This window comes from Eleutherodactylus coqui, chromosome 13 (assembly GCF_035609145.1).
Source record: "Eleutherodactylus coqui strain aEleCoq1 chromosome 13, aEleCoq1.hap1, whole genome shotgun sequence".
NCBI classification, from domain to species: Eukaryota; Metazoa; Chordata; class Amphibia; order Anura; family Eleutherodactylidae; genus Eleutherodactylus; species Eleutherodactylus coqui.
Window position 1 is genome coordinate 34,383,653 of NC_089849.1, and position 27,993 is coordinate 34,411,645.

The 27,993-nt window shown below is 44.9% G+C and overlaps 1 protein-coding gene across 1 annotated transcript in view; it reads left to right on the forward strand.

The window, feature by feature from the left end:
* CNTNAP1 (contactin associated protein 1) overlaps positions 1–27,993 on the forward strand; it is a 102,421-nt gene that overhangs the window by 35,709 nt on the left and 38,719 nt on the right. Inside the window, exons 4-9 of the mRNA XM_066587989.1 lie at positions 6,859–7,006; positions 12,490–12,693; positions 12,774–12,958; positions 20,352–20,492; positions 23,348–23,609; positions 27,824–27,973. Coding sequence (XP_066444086.1) covers positions 6,859–7,006; positions 12,490–12,693; positions 12,774–12,958; positions 20,352–20,492; positions 23,348–23,609; positions 27,824–27,973 — 1,090 coding nt within the window. The remainder of the gene's footprint in view (positions 1–6,858; positions 7,007–12,489; positions 12,694–12,773; positions 12,959–20,351; positions 20,493–23,347; positions 23,610–27,823; positions 27,974–27,993) is intronic.

Here is a 27,993-nt window from a genome sequence, read left to right on the forward strand (position 1 = left end):
AATAATAAAATAAGAATACATATTTGGTATCGCTGCATCCATAATAGTCCGATCTATCAAAGTAGTGCATTACTTTTCCTGCACGGTGAACGTGGTCCGAAAAAAAAAAAAAAAGAACGCCAGAAATGCACTTTCAGTCACCGTCTCCCAGAAAAAACACAATAAAAAGCGATTAAAAAGTCGTACATATTCCCAATTGGTACTATCGGAAACTACAGGACATCCCGCAAAAAATGAGCCCTTGCTAAACCACGTTGACAGAAAAATAAAAAGGTTATTGCACGCACAAAATGACCGCAGAAAATAATTGAAAAAAATTAAATGTCTTTGAAAAAAAAAAATAGTACAGTAAAAAAAAAACTATACAAGTTTGGTATCGTAGCAATCGTACTGACCCGTAGAATAACGTTATCATGTCGCTTTTGTTTTAGTTTGTGCGCCGTAAAAACAAGACGCACTGAAAGATGGCGGAAAGTCGTTTTTTTTTTTTCTTTTACTCCACTTTTTAAAAAGTTTTTCAGTATATTATGTGGTACTTTAAATAGCACCATTAAAAACTACAACTCATCCTGTGAAAAACAAGCCCTCATACAGCGACGTCGATGAATAAATAAAGGAGTTATGATTTTTTTAAAGGGGGGAGGAAAAAACGAAAATGGAAAAAAAAGGGCCGTATCATGAAGGGGTTAAAGAGTTGAGACTCGAATCAGAACCTCTAACCGTCAAAATCTTCTCTGGACAGCCATAAGGTAAAAAGAAATTATTTCAGAGCACTGCAACAATAGTTTTGGCAGTCAGATCTTTCACGGGCATGGCTATTACAAATTTAGTATAGTCATCAATGATGGTCAAGACTAGGTATAGCCAGATCTGATGGCTTTCGCTTTGAGATGGTCAAGGGCTACAATTTCCAGCAGGCATTGACTCCCAACGGGATGAAGTATAGGCTTCTGGTCAGTTCCTTTTGCCTAGTTTTACAGGTGGAATATTTTTTACACCACTTTTCTATGTCCCCTCTCATACCGATCCAATGAATAACTGCGGTGAATAGTAGCTTCCAACTTCTGGACACTGAAATGTCTTGACTAGTTGTCAACTCAACTCTAGATCTGCTTTGTCTCCCAGGAACTGTTCCACTGGTTAAGAACATTTGGAGTTCCCCAATAATTCTGCTTTTAGTTTGAAGCTGGATCAACTGTCCTTCCTCCAAAGTGGTCCTGTACTTACTACTTGTGGCTATGAGGTGGAAGCCTTCCCTGCGTTGGTATTATTTTTGCATTTTCTTGATGAAAATGAACATAGAACATCTTCCAAGACCTCTTTTTATGGTGGGGGATCTATTGCTGTTGTCAAGGCACCTGCATTCTCATTGGTCTTTCCAGCATGTTATTTGACCACAAAGTCGAAGTTGGCAAGCCTTGAGGCCCACCTCTGTTCTAGAGCTCCTAGGCAAGCTGTATTCAGATGATTAAGAAGGATCATTATCATTGTAGACTAGAAATAAGGTGGAAGCCAGACAGTCCTTGAATTTACTTCATACAAGAGCGAGGGACTGAAGTTTAAAGGAACTGTAGTTTTGATCATTGTGTTCTGATCTCTTGAGAAATCTGCTTGCAAAGGTGATTACCTATTTTTTCTCATCTTCCACTTGGCTTAAAACTGCTCCTAGTCCCTTCAGGCTTGTGTCTGTGTAGAGACGGACATGCTTGCTGTTATCAGGGAAGCCCTATAAGGGTGACACAGTCAGTTTATCCTTAAGTTGTTGAAAGACAAGTTCATGTTCCTCTTCCCAATTTTAGTGACCTCGTATGAGTTCCTATAATGGCTCAGCAATCTGGACCAAATTGGGTATAAAGCACCTGTAATATCGTGCAAATCCCAAGAAACTTCTGAACTCTATGTATAAGCCAATTCTTGACTACAGTAGTCTTTCTGGTCAGGCATCACTCCTTCAGCACCTTCAATGTGTCTTTAAGTAGCACACTTGAGTTTGCAGTAGGTTTTATTTAGAAGGCTTGAGTTTGAGGCCATGTTGAATACAAATCTGGAAAACTTCAGCCAGGGGTTGTAGGTGATTTTCATAGGACTTGGAGTAGAGGATTACATAATCCTGCTATAACAAGACAGTATCCAAGTTCCTGTGGCCTAAGAAGCACTACATGAGCCTTTGAAAGGTTCCTGTGGCATTGCAAAGTCCAAAAGGCATACATTCAAACTCAAATAAGTCCATTGGGGTGGTAAATACCGTCTTCTCTCTGTCTGCTTTGGACATGGGCACCTGCAAGTACCCACTGCTTAAATCCAAACTGAAGAAGTAAGCAGCTGAACCTAAGGCTGTCATAATTCATCATTGCATAGCAATTGATGGGCATCTTTATGAGTGATGTTGTTGATCTTTCTACAGTCCACACAAAATCGGATGCTGCCATCTTTCTTTTTTACTAGGACCAGAAGTTCAACCCAAAGGCTATGGCTTTGCTTGATCACTTCAGCTTCTTTCATCTTTTGGAGCATCTTTTTGAATGGCTGATACATAGTTGGTTGAGTTTGTCAGTACCTCTCATTGATTAGGGAATGAGAGCTAGTTGGGATGGTATACTATACGTCACAGAGTCTGTCAAAGTCCATTGGATGCTTGCTTGAAGTCTTGGGTAACTTTAAGAACTCCTTTGATTTGCTTGGAAGGTTTAGTCACATCACCTAACTGCATATCAAACTACAATGGGTTAACTGAAGGTATACTGCTGTTTTTCTGTAGCTGTGCTCTTTTGGCCATGACCAGAGAATGTTCTTGCAGGTGCATAGGCTCTACCAGTGCTTGCTAATCTTGGCCTTGGATTCCTGGTCAGGCTCAGCACCACAGCATGGTTTCAGTACCAGGTTGTAAGATGACTGGTCTCATGTCACAGATAAAGGCACAGCAAATCTGTCTTCTGGTGTTAGTGAATCGCTGCTGCTTTAACAACACCTTGATAGTCCTTTGTAAAACTCTCTGCTGATCTTGGAGGTTGAAGACAGGGATTTATGGAGGGAATTCCAACATCTCGTCATAACTGTTACGGAGGACATTCATCCCTAGAACCACAGAAGCCGCATCGCACTCTTGTGCATCCATGACAAGTACTCCTTGATGGGGGGAGCTTAGTTCTTCCTGCAAGAATAGCAGGCTCCCAGTACTCTACCAGGGAGCTGGTAATGGCTATTACATTCAGCCACTGATCTGGAGGCTGTATTCGGAGGTGGAGGTCCCAATGTCTCTCAAAGGCAGCCTTCCTTATTGTAGGGACCTGTGACCCTGTGTCCAGTAGAGCAGTGAAGGGGACTCCGTTAATATGGATGGTGACTTCTGGACAAGACCCTAGGATATAAAAACTTGACAAAGACCTAATTGTGGGTCGACACGTTGTGTTTCTTTTGGCTATGGGAGAATAAAACTTTGAATATTTGCATCGTTTTGATGCTGCCATCTTTTTCATCGTCTTCTGGACAAGGCCCGACATTCTTGGACAGCTTGGAGTTTTCAGGACCTACAATTCTTTCACCTGAGGGAAGGTCCTCTGCCTCAGGGGGCACTCTTTTAGTTGCCAGCATTGGTTTTCTACATGTACACTTTGGTGACAGTATCTGTAGATAGGCTTACTTTGTCTGTCGAACTGGTCTGTGGATCGTCTCCCTTGAAAAGGGTGATATATAGAGCTATTAGCGGGTTGGTTCTCTGCCATGAATGCAGCTATTGGCTACTGTGGATGATTTTTCAGGCACTCTATCTTCTGGCACACCTTGGCTAGTTTGCAATCTAATTCAGCCATTTCCTTTTGCAGTTCAGTGATGGCATATGAAGGCAAAGTAGGAGTCTGGCCAGCTTGAACAGTGGAGACGTTCTTTGTCATAGAGAGAGGAGGCAGAAGTTGGACTTCTCCGGTGCCACTGGGTGATGACTTTTCAGGCTACTCAGCTACTGGCCAAAACTTTCTCCAGGACCTAGATAGCCAATTCTTTGACGTCCAGAAAGAAGACTTCAGGATGATGGCTATATAACCTCTTCAGCTGCCTATGTAAAGTTTCTGTAGCAGCTCCCTCAATGGATCATTCTCAGAGGGCTTGATCTGCCCCCTCCACTTCTCAGGGATGCAATTGGATTACTGCCCGGAGAGATAAGGCGTAGTCTCACAAAGACTGCAGCCACTCCAGGATCTGTTCAACCGCCTTTTTCTGGGCTTGGGGCCAGGACTTAGCTTTCCCTAAAACAGCATCCTCTAGTTGGCCGATCAGGATTTCTACCTTTTATTCAGTTGCTAAAGGATACAGGTAAAATATGGCCATAATTTAATCTCTAAAGTCTCTTAAAGTGTGGGATTCTCCACTGTAGTGTGGTAATGGGGAGTAGTGAAAGGTATGACTGAAGCAGTGGCTGTAACAGGGGATCCACTGTGACAGGGCTGCTCTGTATCACTAGTATCAGACACGGCAGTAGTTAATTTTTACTTGTCTACACACTCCGCACACAATGTTTACTTATATATAAATGGTCTCTGCACTCACCAATATTCACAGATTTTCCACATAAACTATAGACTGCTGCCTTCTACAGTGGTATTAACTGTAAGAGGCTGGAAAAATGTTAAGCTTAGTCTCCAAACTGCAATAGCGCTGGCAACAATACTAAGTTCTACCTTTCCCAAGATGGCTGCACCCAGTGGTTACTTCCTATGGGTACTGTTAAAATTTTCCTCCTCGCTTGTTTCTTAAGCTTAAGTTCCCCTGATGGACAGTGCAGAGCAATGACAAAGCAGTAAGCAATAGTATCGAGTAATGAACAGTCTCTATGGTAAAGTCTCTGAGTGCAGGATTCTTCATAATAGCACAATATCTCCTAAGAAAGCAAACTTAAGGCACAGAGGGTTTGATCTTGTTCGTGACACCAAAAATTGTAGCCAGCGGGAGTTGAGGATGGCAGCTTAGGTTCACGGTGGCTAAATATTCTGACTCACATCTGCTATGGTAAAGACTTATTAGTGGATGATGGTGGTTGAGATGTTCAGTGCATGGCAAAGCAGGAGCAGGGAACGTGGTAAAAAAGAAATTAGAAATTTACTGAACATTTGGTAACAGGTTACAATCAATCTTTACCACAGCAATCAAAGTACTTGTACAGTATCTCCAGTTTGTGTAGCCCAGGGACCTTCTCTTGTATATATCTGCCAGTAGCCTACTTAGAGTAACTTATTTTAAGTGGTCCCAGCTTTTCTCCTGTACCATCACTGGCCTGTATCCTCTCACAATAGTACTTGTACCTAATCCAAGCCTTTGGGTCCACTTCTGGTCCAGTCCAGGCATGCTTCACTCCTGCTGGTCTCCACACTCAAAGGCTGCCTATAGTCCTGCAGTTATCAGGTGCTGTATGCTGCATTAGTGGAGTAGGGATAGATAAATCACCTCCCCCTCTGCTCTGCTCCACACATCTCTCCTCTCATCTGTGATCTGACCTGAGAACTCAATTCAACTCATCTGAGATCTGACCCAAACAGGAAGTGCAAGGCCTTAAATTACCTCCCATTTCCAGAAGCTTCTAGCAACTTCCAGATCAACCCTTCCTCAGCCAATCAGGGCTTGGGTAACAGAGAGGGGCTGACCCATAGTAGGGGATTTACCAGCTGCTAAGCCCAGGCAGAGATACTGCAGATACAGACAAATGAACAAATACAGTCTCCCTGAGATGTTAATATTATCCAGTAGTGCCAGTACTGGGTCAATACACAAGTTACCATCTTCATGTGTTGGGGAGGTAGTGAGCTGGAAACATCCAAGAGAAGTAGTAAGAAACAGATGCTTAGAAGCTGAAGGGGGTATTGATCCATCATCTATAATGACTGTACGAAGTGTGTGAGCCAGGAAGCAAAGTGATCAATAAGAAGGCCTGGAGGACAGTAAATGATTGCTGCATGCATAGATAACAGGTGATGGAGTCTGATAGTCTGAGCCACAAAGGATGAGAACATGAAACTGGGACTGGAAGTATAGCTGTAAAAGAAATTGGTACAACTACATCTGCACTGTGCCTATTGTCTGGTCTGAAACTATGGTTGAACTGCAGCCACGGCCAGCCAATTCATAAATCCCGCCTCCATAACGCGATGGCTGTTGAATGGCTGAGCATCGGTCGAAGAACCATTCAGATGGCTGTGATTGGTCCATCAAGCACTACATTGATTGGTTCTTCGACTGCTGCTCAACCAGTCAATGCAGCCCTTGATGAACCAATCACAGCCATGGCATTGGTTCATCGACCGCTGCATTGATTGGCTGAGCAGCGGTCAGAGAACCACTCATAGCCATCGCTTCATTGAAGAGGGATTTATTACCCCCGTAACCAGGAAGGGATTATGTATGAGCGGTTGAGGACTGCAGGATTCCGCAGCACCTAGAGAGCAGTGCGAGGGACCCGGACTGCGCCTGCTAGGTAATGTTTTGCTTTTTTTTTCAATGTTATCTAACCAGGACTTATTTTAGGGGTAAGGCTTATATTTCAAGCCTCGAAAATTGAGAAAAATCAGTGCAGGGCTTATTTTCGGGGCAGGTTTTATTTTCGAGGAAGCACTAATTTTTCTTTTTGCAGTTTTTAGTAGGGTGTTCAAACTGAATGCCACATTTTTACTGTAGTTATACCATAGAACTGGCTAAAACCAATTATTTATATTTAGACCATATAAAAGTTGACCGCATGTACATTGAGGTGTCATGTGAGCTAATCTACCGTAGTAAAGATGAGCCTGTACGTTACTTGTTACTGAGTGTTATAGGACGAGTCGGTATCTACATTCTGTAACACTAATTTCGCTCTCTTGTATTTGTAAACAGACATTCTTTGGCAATAACAATGCATCCGGAGTGAAGGAGCATCGCCTCCACTATCCCATCAAGGCACGCTACTTTCGCTTTATTCCTGTAGCCTGGAACCCGAGAGGAAAGATCGGTCTGCGGGTCACACTTTATGGCTGTGAAAGCAGTAAGTTGACAACTTTAGCTTAACCCTTTCCAATCCACTGTCTGACATCTTTCTACTTTCTGATTAAAGCTTGTACAGCTCCAAAATCAGAAGACGCCCAACAGGGTATTCTTACCATCTATTGCCACCCAATCTGCTGTCGGAGCCTCTCTGACGTGCACACACACTGGCTTTAGCCAGCAGATGGCACTGTTGTTTAACAGCAAAAAGAGAAAGCCTTTTAGGAAACCCTGAATCCAAAATTAGATTGGAAGGGGTTAAAGGCTTGACCCGGGTATAGCAGAGTCATGTGTCACTCTTCATACTATGGTCACCTCTTCCGATCCCTCACCCTTCTAACCCAGGCAATAAAACGCCAACACTGTAGATTTTGAATAATTTTGACTACAGTAGCTATTTTATTTAATGAAAATAAGACAATAATTAAACAGTAAGATAAACTCTATTAACCCTTTCCAATCCACTGTCTGACCTCTGAAGGCATTATATGATTTAAGGCTGTACAGCTCCAATGTTGGAAGACGTCCATTGTGGTTCTCTTACTGTATATTGCCAGCCTCTCTGCTGTCAGAGCCTATCCAATGTGTCCCCTCATGCAGTACTGGCTTTAGCCAGCATATAGCGTCGTTGTATAACATCGGAAAAAGAGTAAGCCCCCTAGGAAAACCAGGATACAAATTGGATTGGAATGGGTTAAATCCGAGGGGAGGTCCTTGGAGTTACAAAATCTGGTGCTTAAATTAATTAAACAGCAAAAGCCTTTTTTTTCCCCAGGCGCTCCCACCGGCTCCGCGGTACCACTAGCCACAGTAAATGGCTAATTTTTGAAAGACTACCGACTCTGCGGGTCTCCAACCCTGTCAGGGCCACCAAAACACCAGACCCAACCATGATCATATAGAATCAAAGGGGAAAGTAGTATTTGCGTACCGAAGGGCCCCAGAGAAGTCTATGGGAGGTGCGAAAATACTCGCACAATATGTAAGGCGATGCGTGAAACACTGCGCATGTGAACAGGCCCTGCATGTGCAAAAACATAAAGAACTATGTGCAGACACGCGTGCAAATCAACTTGTTTACTGTGCAATATGTTGCGCTGAAACATGCGTTCTTGCGAATACGGTCGTCTGAAGTAGCGCGTTGTCCAGAGGTAAATGCGTTTTTCATGAATGCAATTTAATGTAAACTGTACTTCAATGTTTACAGGTGACTAAATTAAAAAGTTATCTGCAAAGACCGTTTATGAAGAATGTATAACAGCAGTTCTTAGGCCGGATTCACACGAGCGGATTTGCGCAATAAATTTTTGTATGCACAATATGCAGAAAATAGAACCCTCTGATTTCAATGGGTTCGCTCACAAGCGAGTATTTTGCCTGTGCAATTAAGAATACATCTGGCACTCATTAAAGAATATTGGCATTTCATTGGCTGCGAGAATCTATACGTATATTTTTGGAGCATGCAATTGCGCATAACTTCTGCACGTAGAGAGAACAGTAAAAAAAAAACGCCGCTGCATGCGCAAATATGCAACTTTCTTTCTGCAAAAACGCTCATGTGAATCCAGCCTTTACCTGGATGTGGAGTTCTCTCCAAGGATGAGACGCGGCTCTATCTGCTAGATTTACTGATTTACAATCCTCATACATGGATGGACCACTTTATTAGAGACGCCCATCTAGTAGCGCAGTGTTTCCCTACCTTTTTTGCTTATGGCATACCTCAACAAAAAAATTTCATCTCCCAGCACCCATGCAAAAGAAAAACAAACAAACTATCCTTTTTTCTCCATTCCTGCGGCACCCCTAGTAGCTTCTCCCAGCACACCAGGGTGCCATGGTGCCCTGCTTCGCAATCACTGTAGGACTTCCTTTGGTTTCCAGAACTGTAGCCATTCATCATGGTGTCCATCCACAGGTATCAGAAGACTCAGCGTGTGCCAAGAAAATATTCCTCACACCATTACTCCACCTCCACCTGCCTGAACTATTGACACCTGACAAGAAGGGTTCATCAATTCATGCTGCTTGTGCCAAATTCTGACCTCCCATCAGCAGAAATTTGGATTCATCTGACGCAGTGATGTTTCTCCACTGCTCCGTTATCCAATTTTGTACACTCTTGCCTGCTGGAGTCTTGCCTTTCTATTTCTCTTAGACATAATGGCGCTGGAACCGGTCGTCTGTTGTTATAGCCCATCTGTGCTAAGCAACAATGCACACATTACTTGGAGCACCAATGGTGTATTCGGCTGCAATTTGCTTCACTGTGTGTTAGAACAATTTTTGACATCCTCCTTTAGCCTCGTTGATTGACGAGTATTTACAATATGTCTGCAGGATCCATTTTGCTGGATGTTTTCTTTGATCACACAGTTCTCTGTTTACTCTCCGCACCGTTGTATGAGAAAACCCCACAAGGTTGGCAGTGTATGAAATCCCGGCCCCAGCTAGTCTAGCGCCGATGACCAGTCCTCGTTGGAAGTCATTCAGATCGCTGGATATTCCGAATCTAATATTGATTTAGACTGAAACTGATCCATGGGAAACTTGTTACATGACTTTATGAAGCACTTCAGGGAGAAGTTCCTTACAGGGAAGCTCCAATCGTGAAAGAGTTGGTGTCTTTAATAAAGTAGCCATTTAGTGTAGGTTAGAAACACTCACACAGAATGATTACACTGGGGAACACAAGTTTTGGGGACTGAGATGTTAGAACCTTTTTGGGTTCATAGATTCTGAACATGACATTAGTTTTTCTCCATCAGGTCTTATCAAGATATGACTTATGTCCATATAAATATATGCATGTATACACATTGTAATATACATGTAATGATGGCCAATCAAATGCTGAAGGTACAAAGATAAATCCCAAGAAGCCTAGAACATGGACAAAACAAAAGTTTCTTCATTGACATGTCGATGAAACTACATTTCTATGATATTTCCTGCTATGAGATGTTCTTGGACATTCACTCTGGATGTTCCAACAGTAGTCCACCCTCCTTTGCGTATCCCATCGTCCGCAGTCCCGTTCTTCCACGGTCCTTATTTCCTGGTGAAATCCTTCACCCTGTTCATCATTTACATCACCAAGACAATCTGGAAATCCATCCAAAATGACTGCAGTCCTGCAATCTGATGCTCATGTTACACCCAAGTAAGCAGAAACAGAAGTCAGCATATTCAAAGAAGTCAGTGTTCAAAAAGATCTAGAAAAGCTTGCACAGTGAGCAGCGACTAACAGAATGGTATTTAACAAGGAGAAATGTAAAGTCCTACAAATGGGAAAGAAAAATGAAGAAAGCACATACAGAATGGGAGGAATTGAGCTAAGCAGCAGCACATGTGAAAAAGACGGGTATACTAATAGATCATAGACTGAGCATGCGGCAACAATGTGATGCAGCAGCCAAAAAGGCAAACACAATTCTTGGATGTATTAAGAGAATCATAGAGTCTAGATCACGTGAGGTCATTATCCCCCTATACTCTTAGTCAGACCTCATCTGGAATTCTGTGTCCAGTTCTGGGCACCCCACTTTAAAAAAGACATAGACAAACTGGAGCAAGTTCAGAGAAGAGTAACCAATATGGTGAGCAGTCTGCAAATCATGTCCTATGAGGAACGGTTAATTCAGAGGTCCCCAACTCCAGTCCTCAGGGACCACCAACAGGTCATGTTTTCAGGATATCCTATGGTAAGAACACCTGTGGCAATGTCTGAGGCACTGACAATAATTACATCACCTGTGCAATACTGAGGAAATCCTGAAAATATGACTTATTGGCAGTCCCTGAGGACTGGAGTTGGGGAACTCTGGGTTAAAGGATCTGGGAATGTTTAGCTTGTAAAAAAGAAGGCTGGGAGGATACTTAATAGCTGCTTACAAATATCTGAAGGGCTGTCACAGTGCAGAGGGATCAGCCCTATTCTCATTTGTACAAGGGAAGACTAGAAGCAATGGGATGAAACTGAAAGGCAGGAGACACAGATTAGATATTAGAAAAAACTTTCTGACAGTGAGGGTGATCAATGAGTGGAACAGGTTACCACAGGGGGTGGCGAGTTCTCCTTCAATGGAAGTGTTCAAACAAAGGCTGGACAAATATCTGTCTGGGATGATTTAGTGAATTCTGCACTGAGCAGGATGACCCCGATGACCCCGGAGGTCCCTTCTAATTCTAGCATTCTAGGATTCTATGATGTTCTCCACAAGTTCGCCGTAGTTTACGGCCTTCTAATTTCCAAGGAAATAATTTACAACCCTACAAAACAACAACCGCGCCTCTAGGTTGTCCATTGAATTTGGAAACGCCGGTCTTTCATGAGATTCCCAATGTGTGGTCCATCAAATTTACCTGCTTTTAGCTTCTCCATGCTCATCGCAGGAAATGTTCTACATTTGTAGCCGAAACAGGTTCCATTTCTCTTCAGTGTCTTTACACATTGTTTCATCACCCCAAGTCTGATGTGCGGTGGTGGCAATATGTACCATATGTACTAATAGTAAGCGAATGCTGGCGGGAAACATAACAAAAATAGATAATGACATCAGGAATATCTCAAAAACTAGAGCTCCTAGGATGGAACGGATGGTATTTTCGGAATCAGCGGTACAAAAATACGCAGAATAAGGTCTAAAATTCCAGGCACCGTGAAAACGTTTTTTATTTGGTTCCCAGTGATTATTGCTTACAAAATTGTTGCATCATGTGAAATTGAACAATAATCCTTGCGTGTAAACATGGCAACAATGGAACGCCGAACCATAATTTGTTCGCTTATCATTTGTCGTTATTTTCGGGAAAACAGGGTAGTTGGCATGAGCAAACAAATGAGCTCTGTCGTGGCCACTTGTGTGTGCGATTTATTGCCTTAAGGCCTCTTCACACGGGCGTATGTGCAAACATACCCCAAGTGCAGTGCTTTGCGCCGTGAATGATATGCTTTTGCAAGCATTTTTGCGCATATTACTGTACGTTTTGCGCTCGCAGGGCCTATTTCACATGGGTCTGTTCATCGTGACATGAAAGGCTATTTAGCCTAATGAGTTCCAGATATGTTAATTTTCCTGTGGAATTGCGCAGCGTATTGAGGGCACATTTGTGCCCCTCCCAGACTTCTATTTTTGTGCGCATTTGTGCAGTAAAGCTTCCCGTAGAACATGCTGTGTTTTTTTTTTTTCATGCACGCAAAAACGATTGTAATAATGAAACCAGTGGGTTCTTTTCTCTGCGTAATGCAGAGGCGTAACTTGAAGCTTCTGGGCCCCAATGCAAAACCTGTAACAGGGCCCCCAACTATAATGCTTTACTCATAGTACTGGGCTCCCTATATGGAGAAGAGAGGCCTTATGGGCCCCCTAAGGCTCCTGGGCCCGGGTGCAACCGCATCCCCTATAGTTACGCCAGTGGCGTAATGTGTGCGCAACTACAGTCAACTGAAACGGTTAACGATTTTCTTTGTATCCCCAGACCACGATGTCCTGTCTTTCGATGGTGATGACCTCATTTCCTACCAATTTAGAAGAAAGACCAATCGGACTTTACAGGATGACATTTCTTTCAATTTCAAGACCTTGGAGAAGGATGGGGTGCTGATGCATGCGGAGGGCTCACAAGGAGACTACATCACGTTGGAGCTTCAGAAGGCGCAAATGATATTCCGTATTAGTTTGGGTATGTGAAGCGCCAATCTGCGTGTGTTACCGTGCTGATTACTACCACTCAATGCTTTCTGTTGTTACTATCCCCAATAGGAAACAGCCCTCTCCAAACTGTAGATAGCCACACCATCACCACACTGGGCAGCCTGTTAGATGACCAGCACTGGCACTCCGTATATATCAAGCGCAATTTGCGGGACCTCAATATAACGCTGGATGGAGAAACGCACAGATTACGACTCAAGGGGCATTTTGACCAGCTAGATCTGGATAAAGAGGTAGTACTCAACATTTTTAATGATCATCGATGTTTCATGGTTAAGGGTGGAGATCTCATACAGTACCCTACCAAAAGTAATTGGACACCTGAGCAAGAACCAAAAGTAGTATTTATTCCATATGTTAATACTTAGTGGTCCTAATGACATCAGATACTCTTCGTTACATACTTTCTACTAACGTCTAATACTCTTCAGCTGGTATTTCAATCCATTCATCCTGCAAATGTGTAGTGAGGTCTCTCAGAGAAGATGTATGCTGTTCCTAATTCCTGACCCAACGTTCCAGTTGATATCAAAAATGTTCAGTAGGGTTCAGGTTGGGACTCTGCAGACAGTCCAATCATGGAACATCCATATCCTCGAACCAATGTAAAATAGCGTTGGATTTGTGTTTAGGTGCATTGTCTTGTTGGAAGTATGGCCGACCATTTTCAGAGTATTGTTATATTGTCAGCAGCACATTGTCTAGAACTGTGTTTCTCAACTCCAGTTCTCAGGAACCACCACAGGTCATGTTTTCAGGATATTCTATAGTAAGAACCCCTATGGCAATGTCTGTGGCACTGACAATAATTACATCACCTGTGCAACACTGAGGAAATCCAGAAAACATGATCTGTTGGGGGTCCCTGAGGACTGGAGTTGAGAAACACTGGTCTAGAATATCAAGCTATGCCTTCTATGTTCATGGTTCTTATCACTACAACCAACGAACGGAGACTATGCCATGTAAAACATCCCCAGACCATAACGGAACCTCCACCATACTTAACTGTTGGCACAACTAACTCAGGCAAAAGGCATTTCCCAGTCATCCTCCACACACAGGTACGTCCATCTGATTTGAAGATAGAGTAGTATGATTCATCGATCCATAGAACATTCTTCCATTGCTAAACTATCCAATGATGACATTTCTTGTACCACTGTAGATGGGCTGATACATATTCTTTGAGAGAACTCTGCAGATATTTGCAGGATGAATGGAGGGAAATACCAGCTGAAGTGTACGAGATGTTAGTAGAAAGCATGTCACAGAATATCCAATGTCAATAAGCCCAAAGGAGCCCCACTGAGTATTATCCTATGTAAATAAATACTAATTTTGATTCTTGCTCTGGTGTGACCGATTACTTTTGGTAGGACAGTGTATTTTAGCACATAAAAGAGATGTTTGTGGTGAGGGCTGTTTTCAATCTCTTTTATAAAACATCTAAGGTAGCGGATAGCAAACTGATGCTATCACAGACCAGATAGCAAACTGATGCTATCACAGACCAGATAGCAAACTGATGCTATCACAGACCAGATAGCAAACTGATGCTATCACAGACCGGATAGCAGACTGATGCTATCACAGACCACGGCTATATCACACTTGATCAGTAAATGTTCTACATGTATATTTTGGGAAGTTTCTCTACAGCCAGGCAGAAAGAAATCTACTAGAGATGAGCGAGCACCAAAATGCTTGGGTGCTCGTTACTCGGGACGAAATTATCGCGATGCTCGAGGGTTCGTTTCGAGTAACGAACCCCATTGAAGTCAATGGGCGACCCGAGCATTTTTGTATATCGCCGATGCTCGCTAAGGTTTTCATTTGTGAAAATCTGGGCAATTCAAGAAAGTGATGGGAACGACACAGCAACGGATAGGGCAGGCGAGGCGCTACATGTTGGGCTGTATCTCAAGTTCCCAGGTCCCACTATTAAGCCACAATAGCGGCAAGAGTGCCCCCCCCCCCCTTCCAACAACTTTTACTTCTGAAAAGTCCTCATTAGCAATGCATACCTTAGCTAAACACTACACTACCTCCAACAAAGCACAATCACTGCCTGCATGACACTCCGCTGCCACTTCTCCTGGGTTACATGCTGCCCAACCCCCCCCCCCCCCGCACGACGCAGTGTCCACAGCGCACACCAAAGTGTCCCTGCGCAGCCTTCAGCTGCACTCATGCCACACCACCCTCATGTCTATTTATAAGTGTGTCTGCCATGAGGAGGAACCACAGGCACACACTGCAGAGGGTTGGCACGGCTAGGCAGCGACCCTCTTTAAAAGGGGCGGGGCGATAGCCCACAATGCAGTACAGACGCAATGAGAAATATAATCCTGTGCCACCGCCATCAGGAGCTGCACACGTGGGCATAGCAATGGGGAACCTATGTGCCACACACTATTCATTCTGTCAAGGTGTCTGCATGCCCCAGTCAGACCGCGTTTTTTTATAAATAGTCACAGGCAGGTACAACTCCGCAATGGGAATTCCGTGTGCACCCACAGCATGGGTGGCTCCCTGGAACCCACCCGCTGTACATAAATGTATCCCATTGCAGTGCCCTGGACAACAGAGCTAACGTCAGATTAAATGCAGGTGGGCTTCGGCCCACACTGCATGCCCCAACCTGACCGGGGTTTTTAATTCATAGACACAGGCAGGTACAACTCCCTGTGGACCCACAGCATGGGTGGGTGCCAGGAAGCCACCGGCGGTACATAAATATATCCCATTGCATTTTCCATCACAGCTGAGGTAATGTCATGTTTAATGCAGGTGGGCTTCGGCCCACACTGCATGCCCCAGTCAGACTGGGGTTCTTTAGAAGTAGACACATGCAGTTACAACTCCCTGTGGACCCACAGCATGGGTGGCTCCCTGGAACCCACCGGCAGTACATAAATATATCCCATTGCAGTGCCCAGCACAGCTGATGTAACGTCAGCTTTAATGCAGGTGGGCAAAAAATTAATTGGATTACACTGTAGGCGAGGGCCCCCAAAAATTGGTGTACCAACAGTACTAATGTACCTCAGAAAAATTGCCCATGCCCAACCAAGAGGGCATTTGAAACCCATTAATCGCTTTGGTTAATGTGGCTTAATTGGTAACTAGGCCTGGAGGCAGCCCAGTTAAAATAAAAATTGGTTCAGGTGAAAGTTTCAACGCTTTAATGAGCATTGAAACGTATAAAAATTGTTTACAAAAATTATATGACTGAGCCTTGTGGGCCTAAGAAAAATTGCCCGTTCGGCGTGATTACGTCAGGTTTCAGGAGGAGGAGCAGGAGGAGGAGGATGAATATTATACACAGATTGATGAAGCTAAAAGGTTCACGTTTTTGATGGTGATAGAGAACAATGCTTCCATCCACGGGTGCAGCCTACGTATTGTTTAGGTATCGCTGCTGTCCACTGGTGGAGAAGAGAAGTCTGGGGAAATCCAGGCTTTGTTCATCTTGATGAGTGTAAGCCTGTCGGCACTGTCGGTTGACAGGCGGGTACGCTTATCCGTGATGATTCCCCCAGCCGCACTAAACACCCTCTCTGACAAGACGCTAGCCGCAGGACAAGCAAGCACCTCCAGGGCATACAGTGCGAGTTCAGGCCACGTGTCCAGCTTCGACACCCAGTAGTTGTAGGGGGCAGAGGCGTCACGGAGGACGGCCGTGCGATCGGCTACGTACTCCCTCACCATCCTTTTACAGTGCTCCCGCCGACTCTGCCTTGACTGGGGAGCGGTGACACAGTCTTGCTGGGGAGCCAGAAAGCTGTCAAAGGCCTTGGAGAGTGTTCCCCTGCCTGTGCTGTACATGCTGCCTGATCTCTGCGCCTCCCCTGCTACCTGGCCCTCGGAACTGCGCCTTCGGCCACTAGCGCTGTCGGATGGGAATTTTACCATCAGCTTGTCCGCCAGGGTCCTGTGGTATAGCATCACTCTCGAACCCCTTTCCTCTTCGGGTATGAGAGTGGAAAGGTTCTCCTTATACCGTGGGTCGAGCAGTGTATACACCCAGTAATCCGTAGTGGCCAGAATGCGTGTAACGCGAGGGTCACGAGAAAGGCATCCTAACATGAAGTCAGCCATGTGTGCCAGGGTACCTGTACGCAACACATGGCTGTCCTCACTAGGAAGATCACTTTCAGGATCCTCCTCCTCCTTCTCAGGCCATACATGCTGAAAGGATGACAGGCAAGCAGCATGGGTACCCTCAGCATTGGGCCAAGCTGTCTCTTCCCCCTCCTCCTCATCCTCCTCATGCTCCTCCTCCTCCTCCTCCTCAACGCGCTGAGATATAGACAGGAGGGTGCTCTGACTATCCAGCGACATACTGTCTTCCCCCGCCTCTGTTTCCGAGCGCAAAGCGTCTGCCTTTATGCTTTGCAGGGAACTTCTCAAGAGGCATAGCAGAGGAATGGTGACGCTAATGATTGCAGCATCGCCGCTCACCATCTGGGTAGACTCCTCAAAGTTTCCAAGGACCTGGCAGATGTCTGCCAACCAGGCCCACTCTTCTGTAAAGAATTGAGGAGGCTGACTCCCACTGCGCCGCCCATGTTGGAGTTGGTATTCCACTATAGCTCTACGCTGCTCATAGAGCCTGGCCAACATGTGGAGCGTAGAGTTCCACCGTGTGGGCACGTCGCACAGCAGTCGGTGCACTGGCAGATGAAACCGATGTTGCAGGGTGCGCAGGGTGGCAGCGTCCGTGTGGGACTTGCAGAAATGTGCGCAGAGCCGGCGCACCTTTCCGAGCAGGTCTGACAAACGTGGGTAGCTTTTAAGAAAGCGCTGAACCACCAAATTAAAGACGTGGGCCAGGCATGGGGGGGTTGGATCTCAGTGGCAGGTTGGGGCACAGGGGGAGAGGCAGCGGTGCAAACCGGAGGCGGTGAACGGCCTTCGTCCCACCTTGTGGGGTGCTTGGCCATCATATGTCTGCGCATGCTGGTGGTGGTGAGGCTGGTGGTGGTGGCTCCCCGGCTGATCTTGGCGCGACAAAGGTTGCACACCACTGTTCGTCGGTCGTCTGCACTCTCAGTGAAAAACTGCCAGACCTTTGAGCACCTCGGCCTCTGCAGGGTGGCATGGCGCGAGGGGGCGCTTTGGGAAACCGTTGGTGGATTATTCGGTCTGGCCCTGCCTCTACCCCTGGCCACCGCACTGCCTCTTCCAACCTGCCCTGCTGCTGCACTTGCCTTCCCCTCTGAAGACCTGTCCTCAGTAGGCGTAGCAAACCAGGTGGGGTCAGTCACCTCATCATCCTGCTGCTCTTCCTCCGAATCCTCTGTGCGCTCCTCCCTCGGACTTACTCCAATTACTACTACCTGAGTGATAGACAACTGTGTCTCATCGTCATCGTCCTCCTCACCCACTGAAAGCTCTTGAGACAGTTGCCAGAAGTCCCCAGCCTCATCCCCCGGACCCCGGGAACTTTCCAAAGGTTGGGCATCGGTCATGACAAACTCCTCCGGTGGGAGAGGAACCATTGCTGGCCATTCTGGGCAGGGGCCCGGGAACAGTTCCTGGGAGTCTGCCTGCTCCTCAGAATGTGTCATTGTAATAGAGTGAGGAGGCTGGGAGGAAGGAGGAGCAGCAGCCAGAGGATTCAGAGTTGCAGCAGTGGACGGTGCAGAACTCTGGGTGGTCGATAGATTGCTGGATGCACTTTCTGCCATCCACGACAGGACCTGCTCACACTGCTCATTTTCTAATAAAGGTCTACCGCGTGGACCCATTAATTGTGAGATGAATGTGGGGACGCCAGAAACGTGCCTCTCTCCTAATCCCGCAGCAGTCGGCTGTGATACACCTGGATCAGGAGCTCGGCCTGTGCCCACACCCTGACTTGGGCCTCCGCGTCCTCGCCCGCATCCACGTCCTCTAGGCCTACCCCTACCCCTCAGCATGGTGTATTACCAGTAGTGCAGAAACAGAACGCTGTAATTAAATGTGCCGCTTATTGGCCTGTTGTTGGAGGCTGACTTCGCTTACGGAACGCACAGCAGAGGCAGGAAAGAATTTTGTGCAAGCCTGCTGTAACACTTAGCTGGCTGCATATGAATTAGGACAACTACCCCCAGCAGAGACCCAGTACACTTGTGGACAGGAATACAGCAGTGATGTAAGAGGCAACACAGAGGCAGGAAAGAATTTTGTGCAAGCCTGCTGTAACACTTAGCTGGCTGCGTATGAATTAGGACAACTACCCCCAGCAGAGACCCAGTACACAGAGGATGGTCACAGGCAGCCCAAATGGATTTTTTTTCCCAAATGTTTTTGGAAAGGCCCACTGCCTATATACACTAAATATGTCTTCTGTCCCTGCCTCACCACTACTGGCCCTGGACAATGTAAAATTACTGCAGGACGCAATGCTCTGCACGGCCGATATACAAAAAAAAAAAAAAAAGTGCAACACTGCAAAAAGCAGCCTCCACACTACTGCACACGGTTAGATGTGGCCCTAAGAAGGACCGTTTGGGTTCTTGAAGCCTAAAATAACTTCTAACGCTCTCCCTATATCACCTCCGGCACCAGCAGCACTGTCCCTGATCTCTGTCAGAATGCATCTGTGGCGAGCCGCGGGAGGGACCGATTTTTATACTCGGGTGACACCTGATCTCGCCAGCCACTCACTGCAGGGGGGTGGTATAGGGCTTGAACGTCGCAGGGGGAAGTTGTAATGCCTTCCCTGTCTTTCTATTGGCCAGAAAAGCGCGCTAACGTCTCAGAGATGAAAGTGAAAGTAACTCGAACATCGCGTGGTACTCGTCTCGAGTAACGAGCATCTCGAACAGGCTAATACTCGAACGAGCATCAAGCTCGGACGAGTACGTTCGCTCATCTCTAAAATCTACCAATAAAGAATTTTAAGTACGGGGAGACTTTTAGGTAAAATAGAGTATACAGTTCTCCTTTCAGGCCACATTTATCTTTGGCCAAAAAGAGTGAAAAACCATCACCAATACTGCAATATAGTATGTGCCTAAATCGGCTGATTGCCAGTGATCAGGTCTCCAGACCCTCGGGTAACAGTTGATATTACCAAGGGGAGTATGCAACAGCCTTGGCATAAATGTAGTATTACATGTGGCTCTTTGTGTGGCACAGTGTTAAGGCGCAGCAGTGGCGCAGCAAAATGCAGTCCTAAGCTCGCACTCACGACCTTAAGGTTGTAGGTTCAATCCCTGCTGGATCAGGTAGCCGGCTCAAGGTTGACTCAGCCTTCCATCCTTCGAGGTCTGTAAAATGGGGTAATAAACAAATTACCTGGAAGCGCTGCGGAACAAGTTGGCGTAATGCAAATAAGTCCCTTCCCTTCAGCTGCAGTATGTGGATGAAGCAGATCTGCCAAAGTGAGATCCGCTGCTTGTTACCAGACCTCCGCTCTAGCTCTAAATCATGGGACTCCTTGCCATGACTTGAAGGGTTATCAAGATGATGGAGTCCCTTTTTAAAGTCCTCCCAAATCATAGCTATATCAGTGGAGCAGGATCACTTACAGAGGGGTGGTTAATTGCCGTGATACATGTATACATGCCCAGTAGTGTCTCGCACACACAGACTCTCACATGTATTTTTAGGATGCTATTTTTGAATTTGCAGATATTTTTTGCTGGCATTTTACATGAAGAAAAGCCCATCACTTACAAGCAGAACTTCCGTGGCTGCCTGGAGAACATCGTTTTCAATAACGTGCACATTGCTGACCTGGCAAGGAGGAATAAATCATCTATTCGCTTTGTGGTGAGTCTGGAGACTGGTATTACTTGAATTAATCCGCTAAAGTAACAACATGAGTCTCTTTTTTTTTTGTGTGTGTGTGTGTGTGTGTGTGTGTGTGTGTGTGTGTGTGCGTGTGTGTGCCCTCACTGACTGACTCACTGTCTGTCTGACCCGTCACTAATTCTCTAACTTCCCGGTGTCACACAAACAAGAAATTTGGCAGTAGCATTCTTTAGGTCCTAAATAGTAAAAGTAAAGGCATCACAGCGCGAAAGTTCAATGCTAAGTGCAAAACTATTGGCACCCCCATGTAATGTAACTTCCCGGTGTCGTGCCAACATGAAATTTGGCACGACCATTCTTTAGGTCCTAAATGGGAAAAGTAAAGGGGTCACAACTTGATTATTCAATGCTAAGTGCAAAAGCATTGGCACCCCTACGTGATCTACCTAATCTAATTCTCTAACTTCCCGATGTCATACAAACATGAAATGTGTCGCGGCCATTCTTTAGGTCCTAAATAGTAAAAGCAAAGGCGTCACAACTCGATTATTCAATGCTAATTGCAAAAGTAAGTATGCCCCTATGCAATGTAACTTCCCAGTGTTGTATAAGCATAAAATTTGGCGTGAGTATTCTTTAAGTCCTAAGTGAGGAGAGTGGGAGGGGTGGCAAATTCTGCAGATGGACATCGGTACATGCAGCCTAAAAAGAATCTAACATTCCTCTGTGTATACATATTTTATTCCTTGGTTACTCTAAAGTAACCTTGACTTCATAAAATTTTCCGTGCAAACAACATGTAAACACCTGTATCAAATTAACTCGGGCGAGGTCGGGTATATCAGCTAGTTGTAGTATATAGACTGTCAGTCACATCAATTGTTCTCGTTTTTCCACAACTTCACTTTCTGACCTCTTAACGCTATAGGACATACATTTATGTTCTGCAGCGTCGGGGTATGTATGAAGGGAGATTGTGCCTACTCCCGGCAGCAACAGCTCCGATAAGCCACATGGATCATCAGAGCTGTTAACCCCTTTAAATGCCGATGTCAATTCTGACCGCGTCATTTTAATTCGCCATGCCGATTTTCGAGATGAGATTACAGGGAGCCGTGCAGGGGTCATGGCAGCTGGGGGCCTTCTGAAAGGCCCCAGGGCTGTCATGACAGAATGCCTATTGAGCCATGCCGGTGGGGTGGCTTGATAGAATGCCTGCCCAATCGCAGTATGATGTAAAGCATGTCCCCTGTGAGGCCTAAGAAAAAAAGTAAAAATAAGATTAATAAAGTTTTACTAACTGTTAAAAAAAAAAGTAATAAAAATTAAGAAAAAACCCTTTCGCCATATTTATTATAAAAAAAATCTAAATAATACAAAAGTACATATTTGGTATCACTACGTCTGTAAAAGTCCAATCTATCAAAGTAGCAAATTATTTACGGTACCTCACACGGTGAACGTTGTAAAAAAAAAAAAAAGCGCTACAAGTTACATTTCTTTTGTCACTCAGACTCCAAGAAAAAAATGCAATAAAAAGCGATCAAAAAGTCATATGTATTCAAAAATAGTACAAATAGAAACTAAAAAATGAGCCCTCGCACAACAATGTCGACAGAAAAAATAAAAAAGTTAAGGCTTTCAGAAGATGATTAAAAAAACTAAAATATCTTTTTTTTTCTTTTTTTTTTTTAAGTGGTACAGCAAAAAAAATACTGTTTAAGGCCTCCTGTCCACGGGCGGGTGGGATTCTGTGCGGGGAATCCCACACGAAATCTGCACCTGCACACAGCCTGTGAGCTCTGCATACCTGTATTCTGCAGGCTGCGGCATCCGCGCGGACCTCGCTACCGGCCCGTCCGCAGTGTCAGATTATTATTAACTAGCCTAATGAGTTCCAGATGTGGTCTTTTTCCTGTAGCATTGTGCATCTCCTTAGTAATTGTGCGTGCATTTGCACACCCCCCCCCCTCACCATACGCAACAAAAACGCATGCGCGCACATACAGTGAGATCGGTCTATTTTTAACGGACTGAAATTGTATATGTCCGTGTGAATGAGCCCGAAGGCTAATTTTACACGTGCGAGTCCGAAATCGTCCCGTGAAACTTGGCTCAGTATCGTTTTCGCCAACATGCAATTTCCCCGCGGATTTGAGGAGTTTTTGTATCAAAAGCGTCTCATCACTTCGGTGAAGAAGCGATCCTCCTCTCGCACGATTTTCCGTGAAAACGGCCTGAAGCCTCTTCTTATCACACAAACCAGGAGGTCTTCGGAGTGGATACGTTAAGAGAGAACCCAAAAACAAAGTGTGGCTCCAGGAAGGACATAAGAGCTGGGTGGTAAGAGTCATGGGACCTAAAGAGCGGGGTGTCGGAGGAGTACATGTTCAACAGCGGGGGTTTGGCATTATTGGGTTACGGAGTAGTGGTTTGGCGGCTGGAACTTGGCTTTGAGCATAATTCAGTGTTGTTATATGTCTAATCACCGCTCTGCACTAAACTATAATTCCCACAGACCTCGGTGACGTTAATGTTGGAATAAAGAATTTTGTCCGCATGAGAGGAATGTGAGCCTTGATAATTAGTTTACATACGCCTGCAGCTGCTAATTCACTCAGATCCGACCGCGCTAATGAATTTCATGCTGGGCTGAATCGATAATTTCCCTCAATTTATGCCACTTGTCCTCTGTACGCCATGAATATCCTAAGAATTACCATGCATGCTGTGTTGATTTTTATGCTTTTCTTACTTTAATAATGTAATGTGGGTTCTTTTAAAGTGGTAGCTCCATTTTATACAACCTCCGGTGCCCCATTACCACCGGCTTAGAGACTCCTTACTGACATTTTCTTTGGGTCACTCCGCAGGGTCGGGTGCGTTTCAGATGTGTGGAAATGCCTTATGTTCCCGTCACGTTTTCTGGCATTAATAACTATCTAATGGTGCCGGGCGTTCCTGCCAACTTAAAGCTGATGGTGAGCTTTAAATTTCGGACGTGGGACACCGTTGGTCTTCTGATGTTCACCAACTTTGCTGGTTCTTTTGGATCATTGGAAATGGCTTTAAGCGAAGGTCAAATCAATGTGACCATTTCCCAGCCGCACAGAAAGAAGCTGGTGTTCGCGGCCGGTGAGTAGCAGATCAAGTAGAACATCCATATTGTAAATAGATGGTTAATTCCATATTAAAGGGGTTGTCCACTTGTAAACTGTTGACAGCCTATCCTCTGGATAGTCTATCAGTAATGGATCAGCTGCTGTGTGTGAAGGTGTAGCAATGCAGGATTCAGGATACAATGCAGCAGATGGAGTAACCAAAAAGTACAATATTTATTTAAACATAAAAATAGAAATAAGTGAGGATAGCCATTACGATTAAGCAATTGGACTTTTGTGTTCAAGCACATGGGTACACTATCTACTGCTAGTTAAAGCATAGGAATAGTAACAGATCTGTGAACAAGATCAATAGCCTCAGCTATTAACGATACAGTGTAAGGTTGGATTCAGACGAACGTATATCGGCTGGGATTTCACGCCGGCCGATATACGTCGTCTCTCTCTGCAGGGGGGGAGCCTGGAAGAGCCAGGAGCAGTGCTCTGAGCTCCCGCCCCCTCTCAGCCTCCTCTCCGCCCCTCTGCATTATTTGCAATGGGGAGAGGCGGGATGGGGCGTGGGCTTATGTGCGAAACTTGGCCCCGTCCCGCCTCCTTTCATTGCAAATAGTGCAGCGGGGGCGGAGAGGAGGCAGAGAGGGGGCGAGAGCTCAGTTCCTGCTCCTGGCTCTTCCATCCTCCCCCCTGCAGATGAGGACACCGTATATTGGCTCGGCGTGAAAACCGATGTGATATACGGTCGTCTGAATCCAGCCTCAGAAAGAAAAAAATAGATGGCGGAATACAATGCACAACTTTACTTTGGTGAGTACCACCCCAACAGTCTTTCAGGAAAGCTGGTTCACCTATATACGTGTCATGTTCCATTAAGTAAAAGTCTATGAATCGGGTTCAAGTACTGGAAACTTGCACAATGTTGGTCTCCATACTACAACCCTATTTCCTATAGTTGGCCTGCTAACAAACTATGTTTAACCCTGTACTTGGTCTGCACAACTAGTGTTTTTTTTCTGAGGCCGGCCTCACTTACAGCTCATTGCAACCAACTGTCCAATCTCCTCATTTTGTAACCTTTCCAATGTTAGTCAGCTTTCTTCCACTCAGGCCTCGTTCATATGAGCGCAATTTGAGCGCAGAATAGATGCGTGAAAAGATTGCGGCTATGCTGCACTAAAAATAGCGTGAACTGGCGATTTTGGGCTATTAAGTCTCAAGCTTTATTAGCAGTGAAATTTCCCTGCTCATACGATCGGAGGTGTGTGTTATCCTGCTCCCGTAGAAGTCTATAGAAACTCCTGCGCATAATGCACCAAAGATAGGTCGGGTCCTATATTTTCTAGCAACACGGACCTTAGATGCGAGTTTTGCACACGCATGTCCTAAGTTTGTAAGGTGCAAGTTTTTTGCGCATCCAAAATTCTTTCATCTGAACGGTTCCATAGGAAACCATTGGTTCTATTAGGCATGATCTCTTAACGTACCTATTCTGCGCTAAAATCCCGCTCGTGTGAACGAGGCCTCAGAGCCACATGATACTCCGGTGGCATTAGAAACTGTTCTCCCGTTCCTCCATTGAGCCCGGTGGTCAGCTCAGCGTGTCTCTCCTTTATCCTTCTCACACTCCGCCTCATCTTGAGTTTTCAAATAGTGTTAATTGAATGCCCAATTTTGAAGACGTTTAAGTGTAAGGCCCTATGGGGTGGCATTGAGGCGGCCATGATGCAGCTGAAAACCCCAAAAATTGATTGATTAAATGGCCGTACAATTTTGCTGATAAGCTGCAGTTTTAACTACAAAACCTTGTGACCATTAAAGCAGTTACCCCACTTCTAGCGGTTTTGCTGCAGGAAGCATACAGCTCCTTAGCCTGCAGTACCAACCGAGACCAATACATGAAGTATGTCCCTTACACTTCTATAGGTCTCAGCTTGCAGTACCAGAGTAAACGTATAGCAGCGCAGCACTCGATACAGGGTTCACCAACCTGGGTTGAACTTCAGTAAGAAGTAAATAATGCAGTAGCCCAGCAAGGTCCGGATCAAGACCCAGCGAAGTAGATCAATATATAATGATGATAATGATGTATTGCAAAAAGCAAAAAGCTTTTTATTCCTCCATAATAAAAGAGACTGGCGACCAGAGAAAGGCTTCAGGCGAAGCCAAAACGTCGCCAGTCTCTTTTAGGGCGAGCACCCACTGGCGTTTTTTTACCTGCGTTTTGCGTTTTGCGTTTTTCCTGCACAGGCATAGAGATAACATGTGTTCCTGTCCACTGGCGTTTTTTTTGCGTTGCGTTTGCGTTTTTAACATAGGAACTGTCAGTTGCATATGTGTCCTTATTTTTCTCCATGGAAATTAATGGAAAAGCCGCGAAAACGCCGCGAAAAACGCACGGAAAAATCGCGGGAAACGCGGCGAAAACGCTGCGTTTTTTCCCCGCGGAAAACGCAAACGCCAGTGGGTGCTCGCCCTTATTATGGAGGAATAAAAAGCTTTTTACTTTCTGCAATACATCAGATGCTGCCTGGTTCCACTTTATATATTGATCAGCTTGCAGTACCAACCTGGGCCACTGCTCAATGTATAGCGCTGTCTGCTTACTACAGCTAAACAGCTAGAAGTGGGACAATCCTTTTAACATTGACTTCAACATCAATGCTGCATGGCGTGGCCCTAAGGCACATTTACATGCAATGATTATCGCTCAAAATTCATTTAAACGAGCAAATTTGTGTGCTAATCATTACGTGTAAATGCAAAGGCATTGTGCACTATTCATTCATTCGTCGTTTAGCGCTGAGTTTCAGCCTGCATAAAAATGATCGTTAGTTTGTTCGCTTTTTTCGTCATTTAAATGGCAGTCATTCAGGCGTTTGAAAGACTTGAGGGGAGGGGTGATTGTTTGCCCTGTTAAAAACAATGACTGCTTGTTTACTCATGTGGCAGAAGGCAATAGCTTTTCTTCACACCAATTAAAAACCTCCCACCTAGAAATTCCTCGAACACCCGTGTAAACAACATATACAGTGTTTACTTTGGCTAATGATGGAGATGGAGACTCTTTCAAACTATTATCCGTATGTTTAAATGCTCGGCATTTGTATGCAAAAAAGTTGTTAATTCGATCAGTCGTTTGTTCAAACGATAATTGTTGTGTGTGAATGGGGCATTAGTCTTAAGGCCCTTTTACACACAAAGACGATCGCTCAAAAGCCATCATTTGAGCGATCATTTTGCATAAACTACTAATTGGTACTAACGCTTATTAGTACCAATTAGTAGTGTGTGAGACGCGGTGAGCTATAAGGATTTACACAGATGATCGCTCAAAATTCATCAGAAACTGACAGTTCTGAGCGATCATTTTGCATAAGTACTAATAGGCTAAATCAGCCCTTTAGTACTTCATTGCATGTATTTAGAGAACAGCGGGTGGTCTGTTCTCTGAATACATTCCCTTTTTTCTGCCACAGGGCTGACAGCTGAGACAATATAATCAGTGCTCCCCAAGCAGAACACAGCATGCGGCCGTTTTATCAGCTCTTCTGCCGAACGACTGATTTCATGCCGAACTGAAAATCATCGTTCGGCAGAAAAGTGAAAGGTGGGCACATTTACACGCAACGATTATTGCTCAAATGATGGCTTTTGCGGAATAATCGTTCTGTGTAAAAGGGCCTTTAAATTTCTGTTTACCTGCTAAATTATACATACAAATTAAAAATCTATTAAAAAAGCCTGCCTCCTGCATGCGGACATAGTTTTGGACACCACTAAAAGAGGGTGACAAATGCCCCTTTAACTGTGTTCTCCTTACTTCTTTCATGATATCTTACTGAGAGAAGCATTATAAAAATGCTATTAATATTCCCTGTAGTCTTACAGGGGGTGCAGGCGTGGTGGCGGTTTTATCAGTTGTCCGTTTTTCCTTTGTCTTGTTTTGAATGTAGATATAATCATATTTTACTTACTTCACAAAAACCCATCTGCCTCATACGTATCAAACCTGTCTAAAAAAAACCCAACCCTATGGCCCACACTTTTTATTTTTCCAGTAAAAAAAAAATGGCGCTCTGGTTCCTGTTCTACATTTAGTCCGTAGCTCATAAATGAGACCCAGTACGTTCAGCCTAGGATTGTGATTCAGCGGTTGTTATAGGGACAGATTGCTGTATGAGTGATTGGACGGCTCGGTGGAGGCATCATAGTCTTTGATTTTTCTTTCAGGATACCGGCTGAATGATGGCTTCTGGCATTCGGTCTCCTTGGTGGCCAGAGAGAATTCGGCTGTGGTTGTCATTGATGATGATGAAGGAGCACAGTTCAAGATTAACTACCAGTTCCAGCTTCGCTCCGGAGATTCCTTTTACTTCGGAGGTAAAAATGACCTTGGCAGC